General features: G+C 42.2%; 1 protein-coding gene across 3 annotated transcripts in view; it reads left to right on the top strand.

Annotated features, from left to right (window-relative positions):
- Positions 1-3,401: 3,401 nt before the first annotated feature.
- DPF1 (double PHD fingers 1) overlaps positions 3,402-10,894 on the top strand; it is a 225,993-nt gene continuing 218,500 nt past the window's right edge. For all 3 annotated transcript variants that reach the window (XM_082263625.1, XM_082263624.1, XM_082263623.1), the window contains exon 1: positions 3,402-3,510. In XM_082263625.1, coding sequence (XP_082119751.1) covers positions 3,413-3,510 — 98 coding nt within the window. In that variant the 5' untranslated portion in view covers positions 3,402-3,412. The remainder of the gene's footprint in view (positions 3,511-10,894) is intronic.

Genomic DNA, 10,894 nt, shown 5'->3' with positions numbered 1-10,894 from the left:
GGAAACCCTATTAAAGGATAGGATTGTGGAACATCTTAAATCCCATGGATTGCAAGATGAAAAACAACATGGGTTTACTTCAGGGAGATCATGTCAAACAAATCTTATAGATTTTTTTGACTGTGTGACTAAAATAATAGACGGTGGAGGTGCAGTAGACATTGCATATCTAGATTTTAGTAAGGCTTTTGACACTGTCCCACATAGAAGACTTATCAATAAACTGCAGTCATTGAGCATGGACTCCCATATTGTTGAGTGGATTAGGCAGTGGCTGAGTGACAGACAACAGAGGGTTGTAGTCAATGGAGAACATTCAGAACAAGGTCATGTTACCAGTGGGGTACCTCAGGGATCTGTACTGGGACCAATTTTGTTTAATATCTTCATAAGTGATATTGCAAAAGGCCTCGATGGTAAGGTTTGTCTTTTTGCTGATGACACAAAGATATGTAACAGGGTTGATGTTCCTGGAGGGAAACACCAAATGGAAAAGGATTTAGGAAAACTAGAAGAATGGTCAGAACTCTGGCAACTGAAATTTAATGTGGATAAGTGCAAGATAATGCACCTGGGGCGTAAAAACCCAAGGGCAGAATATAGAATATTTGACACAGTCCTGACCTCAGTATCTGAGGAAAGGGATTTAGGAGTAATTATTTCAGAAGACTTAAAGGTGGGAAGACAATGTAATAGAGCAGCATGTAATGCCAGCAGAATGCTTGGATGTATAGGGAGAGGTATAAGCAGTAGAAAGAGAGAAGTGCTTATGCCGCTGTACAGAACACTGGTGAGACCTCACTTGGAGTATTGTGCGCAGTACTGGAGGCCATATCTCCAGAAGGATATAGATACTCTAGAGAGAGTTCAGAGAAGAGCTACTAAACTAGTACATGGATTGCAGGAAAAAACTTACCAGGAAAGGTTAAAGGACCTTAACATGTATAGCTTGGAAGAAAGAAGAGACAGAGGGGATATGATAGAAACTTTTAAATACATAAAGGGAATCAACTCGGTAAAGGAGGAGAGCATATTTAAAAGAAGAAAAACTACCACAAGAGGACACAGTTTTAAATTAGAGGGGCAAAGGTTTAAAAGTAATATGAGGAAGTATTACTTTACTGAGAGAGTAGTGGATGCATGGAATAACCTTCCTGCAGAAGTGGTAGCTGCAAATACAGTGAAGGAGTTTAAGCATGCATGGGATAGGCATAAGGCTATCCTTCATATAAGATAGGGCCAGGGACTATTCATAGGATTCAGATATATTGGGCAGACTAGATGGGCCAAATGGTTCTTATCTGCCGACACATTCTATGTTTCTATGTCTCATTGTATTCTCTGTATGTATATATGTACTATTATATTCTGTGTACATGTATTTTATTCTCTGTATAAATTGAATCTCTATTTTCTGTGTATATGTATCATTGTATTCTCTGTCTCTATATTCTCTGTATATATGTCTCATTATATTCTCTGTATATATGTCTCATTATATTCTCTGTATATATGTCTCATTATATTCTCTGTATGTATGTCTCATTATATTCTCTGTATATATGTCTCATTATATTCTCTGTATATATGTCTCATTATATTCTCTGTATGTATGTCTCATTATATTCTGTGTACATGTATCATTTTATTCTCTGTATACACTGTATCTCTTTATATTCACTCTGTACCTCTTTCTATATTCTGTGTATACAGTATGATGTATCATTGTTTTTTCTCTGTATATCTCTCTCTGTCTCTATATTCCTTGTATATATGTCTCATTCTATTCTCTGTATATATGTATCTTTATATTCCCTTTATATATGTATTATATTCTCTGTATATATATTCCCTGTATATATGTATTATTATATTCGGTGTACATGTATCTCTTTATAATATCTATTTATATATTCTCTGTGTATATCTATATGTCTATATATGTATAATCTTTTTATATGTCTCTATATCTCTACATATATATACAGTATATGTATGACACCCTAACACTCCCCCCCCCCCCCTCAATTCACCAGATTCTCTCCCACTAGAAGTCTCTGTATGTGCCCCCCAGTATATATCTCTCCTATCACCACCTGTATGTGCCCCCCAGTATATATCTCTCCTATCACTCCCTGTATGTGCCCCCCAGTATATATCTCTCCCATCACCCCCTGTATGTGCCCCCCAGTATATATCTCTCCTATCACTCCCTGTATGTGCCCCAAGTATATATCTCTCCAATCACCCCCTGTATGTGCCCCCCATTATATGTCTCTCCTATCATCCACTTATGTGCCCCCTCCATTATATATCTCTCTCCTATCACCCCCTGTATGTGCCCCCCATTATATATCTCCCACATCACCCCCTGTATGTGCCCCCCAGTATATATCTCTCCTATCACCCCCTGTATGTGCCCCCCAGTATATATCTCTCCTATCACCACCTGTATGTGCCCTCTAGTATATATCTCTCCTATCACCCCCTGTATGTGCCCCCTAGTATATATCTCTCCCATCACCCCCTGTATGTGCCCCCTAGTATATATCTCTCCCATCACCCCCTGTATGTGCCCCCTAGTATATATCTCTCCTATCACCCCCTGTATGTGCCCCCCAGTATATATCTCTCCCATCACCCCCTGTATGTGCCCCCTAGTATATATCTCTCACATCAACCCCTGTATGTGCCCCCTAGTATATATCTCTCCTATCACCCCCTGTATGTGCCCCCCAGTATATATCTCTCCTATCACCCCCTGTATGTGCCCCCTAGTATATATCTCTCCTATCACCCCCTGTATGTGCCCCCTAGTATATATCTCTCCTATCACCCCCTGTATGTGCCCCCTAGTATATATCTCTCCTATCACCCCCTGTATGTGCCCCCCAGTATATATCTCTCCTATCACCCCCTGTATGTGCCCCCCAGTATATATCTCTGTGTTGAATGTTGCTCTCCCCCATCTGTTTGTTATATGTTCCTCTTCCCCAGCCCCCCCTCATTCCTCTCCCACCTGCCTCATTCCTTCACATGTCTGTCTCATTCTCTATACCTGAGTATTGCCCAGACAGCCCTCCCCCCCCAGTATTGCCCCCTCACTCACTCCTCTCCTGTCTCCCTCCTCCCCCCACTCTGCTCCCCACTACACCCCCCTCCTTCCTGTCTCTACACCCCCCCGCCTTCTTTTGTCGCCCACCTCCCCCTCTTACAGTACCCTAACCTTCTCCACCAATCCGCTTCTCCCTCAGTCTCCCAGACCTGTCTCCTGCGGGGCATGCTGGGACACGTAGTCCCGGGACTCCCTCCTCCCCACCGAGCCCGCCGTGCCGAGGACTACAGCTCCCGGCGTCCCCCGCGGCCGGCTTCTCTCAGCCTGGCCTGTGATTGGCTGCTGTGTGCAGAATGAATGAAATTGTACAGTATTGTGATATTAGAGGGGCTGCAGTGTTCCTGCTTAATACCCAGCAGCACCATGAACACAGCCCTGCACAACCCCCTCAAATCGTGAGTACATGTGTGTGCCTGGACCCCCTTCCCTGCCTGCAGGAGAGTGCATGTGTGTGTGCAGGACTTTTATGTCTGTGTGCAGAGCTGCCAAGACGTCTAACCTGTCTCTGGTCATGCATTATATATATATATATATATATATATATGTAATATGTAATACCATGTAATATTTATATATATATATATATATATATATTGCACACACATGAATGCATGCACAGATCATAATGCAAATATATAGTGTAATGGGTAGTATGATGATTATTGTATGTTTGCTTGCATACAGTGCAATAGGTAGTATCAGTGTGTGATTGCCTGCATATAGTGCAATGGGCAGTAGGAGTGCATGCATGCTGACATATAGTGCAATGGGCAGTATGAGTGTGTGCCTGCCTGTATATAGTGCAATGGGCAGTATGAGTGTATGCATGCTGACATATAGTGCAATGGGCAGTAGGAGTGTGTGCCTGCCTGTATATTATGCAATGGGCAGTATGAGTGTATGCTTGCCTGTATATAGTGCAATGGGTAGTAGGAGTGCATGCATGCTGACATATAGTGCAATGGGTAGTATGAGTGTGTGCTTGCCTCTATATAGTGCAATGGGCAGTATGAGTGTGTGCTTGCCTCTATATAGTGCAATGGGCAGTATGAGTGTGTGCTTGCCTCTATATAGTGCAATGGGCTGTATGAGTGTGTGCTTGCCTCTATATAGTGCAATGGGCAGTAGGAGTGTATGCTTGCCTCTATATAGTGCAATGGGCAGTAGGAGTGTATGCTTGCATCTATATAGTGCAATGGGCAGTAGGAGTGTATGCTTGCCTGTATATAGTGCACAGAGCAGTATGTGTGCATGCATGCTAACATATAGTGCTATGGGCAGTAGGAGTTTGTGCTTGCCTGTATATAGTGCAATGGGTAGTAGGAGTGCATGCATGCTGACATATAGTGCAATGGGCAGTAGGAGTGTATGCTTGTCTGTATATAGTGCAATATGCAGTATGAGTGTATGCATGCTGACATATAGTGTAATGGGCAGTAGGAGTCTATGCTTGCCTGTATATAGTGCAGCGGGCAGTATGAGTGTATGCATGCTGACATATAGTGCAATGGGCAGTAGGAGTTTATGCTTGCCTGTATATTGTGCAATGGGCAGCATGAGTTTATGCTTGCCTGTATATAGTGCAATGGGTAGTATGAGTGCATGCATGCTGACATATAGTGCAATGGGCAGTAGGACTGTGTGCTTGCCTGTATATAGTACAATGGGCAGTAGGACTGCGTGCTTGCCTGCATATAGTACAATGGGCAGTAGGAGTGTGTGTGTGCCTGTATATAGTAGAATGGACAGTAGGAGTGTATGACTAGTTGCCAGGAGTTTCTGATTTTTTCAGGGACAATCGCAAGTTCAGCTGGAATTGTTTGTTCTTGGAAGGCTCCCTATAGTGACTTACGATCTGTATGTTTCATTAATCTATCTATTAATGCTCTTTGTTTGTTGAAATATATTTTTAAAGAGCAGCCAGTCCATAGTAACCTAGGCATCCTTATTCTAGTTTGGATTCAATATGTAAATGGAGAGATTATGGGTCCAGTGAGATGCCATGGCACAGGATGAGCCCAGATACTGCAAAGAGTTTTGGAAATGATCTAAAACATGTTTCCAGTGCCGGATCTAACAGCAAAGCGCCATGTCATGTGTCCTGTGTGCTTTCCAACACATATGCAGTACTGACACACCTGACTGTCATTAGTCAGCAGTTCTCGGTGCCTGCGCTTCTTATGCATGGTGCACATGGAAGGAGGATCTGGGATTTGGAACACACAGCTTGCGTGTTTGGATCTGTCACTGCACCCCCTCTGTATGATATAACCTCCTGATTGTACTCAACTCTGCAGCAATATGGTGCAGCCAGGGTTCCGTGGAGGTCTTGGCTTCTTGCAGAGGATGCTAGAGGTTTCCTGAGCCTAGAGTAAATTCTACCTCTCAGATATGGAACTGGTGACACCAAGCAATTTTTTAACTCTGTATGGTAGCATTCTTCCTACTAAGTATAATGCCAATGTACTGCGAGCTGTAGATAGAGTAATTGTTGGCAGGGGTTCCCTGGGACCTGTAAGGTATTTCAAGGGTTCTTCCGTGTTAAACGGGTTTAGAAGGATTGCTATAACTATTGATTCTACTGGAACTCTGCAACAATACATTGAAAATAGAGCAACCTTTCTCAACCAGGGTTCCATGGAACTCTAGGGTCACTCCAGAGGTTGCCAGGGGTTCATCAAGCAATTTATGCCTCTCTGGTATGAAACCAAAAATATAGTAGCATTTGTGTACACTAAGCACCAATGTAAGAGGCATTGTTACCACCATGCTAATGTACTCTGAGCTGTAGATAGAGTGATTATTATCAGGGGTTCCCTGTAGATATAGTGATTATTGCCAAGGATTCCCTAATAACTTTGAAGGTATTTCAAGGGTTTCTCCACATTAAAAGGGCTGGAAATGCTAACCACCTGATTGTATGAAAACTCTGCAGCAATAGACTGGTTTTTCTCAACCACGGATCTATGGAAACCTAGGGTTACTCCAGGGGTTGCTAGGGGTTCCTTGAGCAATTAGTATTTTCACTGCTCAGACATGGAACCAGTTGCACCAATAAGCATTTTTCCCCACTATGCCCCAGTGTAAGAAGTATTCTTTTCACTGACCACCATGCTAATTTACTACGAGTAACTATTGGCAAGGGTTCCCTGAGACCTGAAAGGTGTTCAAAGATTTCTCCACATTACAAATGTTGAGAAAGTCTGCTATTACCACCTGATTGTACTGGAACTCTGCAGCAATATGGTGCAAATAGAACAACTATTTTTAACCAGGGTTCTGTGAAACCCTGGGGTTATCCCATAGGTTGCTAGGAGTCCCTTAACCCGTGGCTGATTGACCTCCCATCTGATGGTGCCTGCATAGTTTTAGGAGCAACACCACTTGGCAGAGCCAGCGACACGTCATAAAATATATTTCTAGCTAAGGGTGCCACCACTGTAAGGGGGTATTTTTCTTACTTTTAATGTAGGTGACATTCTTTCCACTGAAGAATAGGTTTAGTAGGGGTTCCCTGAGACCTATACATTATTTCAAGGGTTAAAAAGGTTGAGGAAGGCTGAAATAAGGGCTTAATGTTTACTGTGGGCATCGTGAGCACATACTGTCCTTAATTCCCTCTGCACATCTGGAGAGATGGAGTCCCATGTGACCATCCAGTAGACACCCTTTCATTGCTGCATTCCATGCTGCTCCCTTCGAGTGGCTCTAAGCTGTGCTATAATCTATCCTAAAGTGTGCCTGCAACTAGTATTATGTATGGATGAGATAACAGGCACCCATGTACCCCATGCACAGCTCTCTAGGATGATCTGGTGCAACAGCAGTATGATTAAGTGCATGCAGAGGGTTATGCATCCCAGTGCCCCTGTGCATTTCCTTCTGACTGTTTTAGTAACCTTTCTTATTACAAAATGCATATGTCGTTGAACCCCTTTCAAGTAGAATAAAGTCTTTATAATATTATGCAAGTATTAGATGAATTATTAGATGAATCTTCCCCTTTTTCATATGCCTAAACATGCTAGAAATAACTGGGATATGGGTTTGCTAGTGGAGCCGTCCTACGTCGCTCTATGATAAAAGTCATTCTATAGCAATAACAATATATATATTTTGTTGGTTTGGAATATAGAATACTTGTATAGAGTATACCGCAAGCCGTCTGTGACCTGTCTGAGCCTGGAGACACACTTCTGTTTCCTACATAGCCCCAGACATGTAACATGGACAATCTATGAGTCTATGGCTTTCCTGCTCAGTGCTGGAACTTGTAGTATATCCCAATCTAGTAGTCTTTGTGTTATCTGAAAATTACATATAGCTTTTTTTTCATTCATTTTCCTACCAATTAAATTGCCCGACCCTGGTAGACCTAAGCTACGAGATTGCATGATAAAATATCACTGCTCATTTTATGAACCTTACATGCAATTTTTTAAATTTGTACTGATGAGTTTTTATCTAGTTTAAATTTTTATGTTCATAGAAATGGATATATATAACCTGTATAGAGTATACCGCCAACCGTCTGTGACCTGTCTGAGCCTGGAGACATTTCCTACATAGCCTCAGAAATGTAACATAGACAATCCATGAGCCGATAGCTCTCCTGGCAGATGATGGCTGAATGCTGGAACTTGTAGTATGTATCTCAGTCTGGTAGTCTACGACGTGTTATCTGAGTCTTACATATAGCTTTTTTTTTTTTTTCTATTTCCATACACAATAAAATGCCCAACCCTGGTAGACCCAAGCTTTGAGATTGTTTGATAAAAATATCACTGCTTCTTTAATGAACCTTGCATGCAAATTTTAATATTAGTACTGATGAGTTTCTATCTAGTTTATAATGTTTGAGTTCATATAAATGTTAGATATAACCTGTATAGAGTATACTGCCAACCGTCTGTGACCTGTCTGAGCCTGGAGACACTTTTGTCTCCTATATAGCCTCAGAAATGTAACATAGACAATCCCTAAGCCGATAGCTCTCCTGACAGATGGCTGAATGCTGGAATTTGAAGTATATATCTCAGTCTGGTAGTATACGTGTTTTTTGAGTCTTACATGTAGCTTTTTTTTTTTTTTTATTGTTTTATTTCCATACCCATCAAAATGCAAAACCCCTGTAGACCCAAGCTATGAGATTGTATGATAAAATATCACTGCTCCTTTAATGAACCTTGCATGCAATTAGCACAGACTAGTTTCTATCTAGTTTATAATCTTTGCGTTCATAGAAATGCTAGATATAACCTGTATAGAGTAGACTGCCAACCGTCTGTGACCTGTCTGAGCCTGGAGACACTTCTGTCTTCTACCTCACAAATGTAACATAGACAATCCATGAGCAGTCAGCTCTTCTTTGGAACTGCTGAGTGCTGGAACTAGTAGAAGACCCTAATTGGGTAATCTACGTGTTATTCAAGTTTTTCATATAGCGTTTTCTTTATTTTTTTTCCATGCCCATTAAAATACCCAACCCTCGTTAGACCTAGGCTACGAGATTGTATAATAAAAATGTCACTTCTAATTTCATGAACCCTACATACTATTTTTAATATTAGTACAGGTGAGTTTCTATGTAGCTTATAATTTTTGCGTGTATAGAAATGGTAGCTATAACCTGTAGAGAGTATACCGCCAACCGTCTGTCTGAGCCTGGAAACACTTCTGTTTACTGCATAGCCTAAATGTAACAAAGGCAACCCATGGGCCTATGGCTTTCCTGCAGGATGGCTGAATTCTGGAACTTGTAGTATATCCCAATCTGGTAGTCAACATGCTATCTGAATTTTACTTTTTTCCATGCCCAATAAAATGCCGACCGTTGGTAGACCTAAGCTACGAGCTTGGATGACAAAATATTGCCGTTCATTTCATGACTCTTACGTGCAATTTTTAATATTAGCACTGACCAGGTTCTTTTTTTTTTTTTCCCAAAACATTTTATTGAGAAAAACCAAGGTGCATATACAAAGGTGCATATACAAAACATCAGATGTCACAAAACATAGACAATAAAAGCATGAATCATGGGATGTACAGACCAGAGCATATTCGTACAATTGAACATGGGAACATACAGGACTGCAAAGAACCGTCTAACTATATCCATAATCAAATTTGAAAAGGCACAGGTATCTGTGCTACGGTTTAGGGCTGGGGGATGATTATATAGTCAGTAACTGTGATGGCCTCCATTTGAGTACGGGGTACCTGGGAGCAAAGCCGAACATATGCGTCGGTGGTGCTTCCCGTGGCCCGACACCCCCAATGGGGAACTCACTGTATCAGGACACAGGAGGCAATCACTAAATAAGTGTGACATCCAGGCAGGAGCAGGTAATTATGGGCATACCTACAGGGAAGGTCAATGGGGGGGGGGGGGGGCGTGTTAGCCCGTGGGTTGTAGGGGGTCTGCTATTGGTGAGGGGGGGGAGTGAAGGGGTGTGGGGAAAGGAAGGAGGGGAGAGGAAAAAAACAAGAAGGAAGAATAGGAAAGGGGGAGGAGGCACAGAAGCTGAGAGGTATGTAGAAGTAAGCCAGGGAGATGTAGAGGGGTTAGGGTCCATTCACACTAGCGCGACTTGTCAGGCGACTTGGTCGCCTGACAAGTCGCGGTGGGTCGCTCGTCATTGAATAGTACAGGACCCGTTCTAATAGGAGCGACACAAGTCGCTCCGACTTAGAAAAAGGGTCCTGTGCTACTTTGGGGCGACCTGGAGGCGACTTGCATTGACTTCAATTATATGAAGTCCGTGCAAGTCGCGCCGAGGTCGCGGTGCATGCTGTGCACCGCGACTTCACAGATCCCCCCACCAAGTCATGTCACCGCAGTCTGAACGGGGTCTTAAAGGGCTTCCTCGGGAATAATTGTAGGGGGCGAAGAATCCAACGCACATAGGGTATAGGAGGTCGAGGAGCGGATCTACGGAGTAGTGCTCAATCTTTGAAAGAGCACTGACCAGATTCTATTAAGTTTATAATAGGGATGCACCGAAAATCATGGGGCAGAAATAGGGTTATCGGTGTTTTGCCGATTGGAAAAAAAAAGTTGGCGACAATGCCTGAAAAGATTTTCTTACCTCACACATATTACGGCCAGTGCTATGCCGTAATACGCAGCCTCGGTGGACACCGCTCTGTCTCCATGGCCATCACTCTGCTCCAGTGCCCGCCCTTAATAGCTTGGCTATTTTTGCAGGATGCTGCCGTGACTTCTGCCCACCGGACACTTCCCCAGTCAGTTAAAAGAACGGTTGAGGTGAGCGCTGGAGGTAATTTATGAGTAAATATAAAAATGTATTTTAATAAAGTTAGTCACCCCCCCCCCCTTTTTTTTTTTTTTTTTTAATTTATAGCTGGTTTAAAATTGATGAATTCTTTTTTTTCCCCTTAGATTTTACGCCCACTCTGGCTGTTAATCTTATAATATCACTGCACTACCAGCAAAGGCAGACCATGTCTGCGGTGTGGAAATATTTTAGAGTTACTTTATATACTATTTTGCACAATAATTTTCAATTAAAGTTGAAATATGTTTATATGAAACAGAATAACGGCCTTCTGTCATTCTGCTGGTTAGTTCTATTTATTACTGTTTTGCACAGTAACTTTGCAATTAGAGGAAAATACATTTTCATGAAACAGATTAGAGGCCTTTTGCCGTTCTGTTGAGTATTCCTTTTTTTACTACTGTATGGCACAATAGATAAAACATAAACATAGAGGCTCCTTGCCATTCTATGTTTTGTCTGTTTTTTTTTTTTTTTT

This window comes from Pelophylax lessonae (assembly GCF_965119305.1).
Source record: "Pelophylax lessonae genome assembly, chromosome: 7".
Taxonomy (NCBI): domain Eukaryota; kingdom Metazoa; phylum Chordata; class Amphibia; order Anura; family Ranidae; genus Pelophylax; species Pelophylax lessonae.
This window is presented reverse-complemented; position numbering and strand designations above follow the sequence as displayed.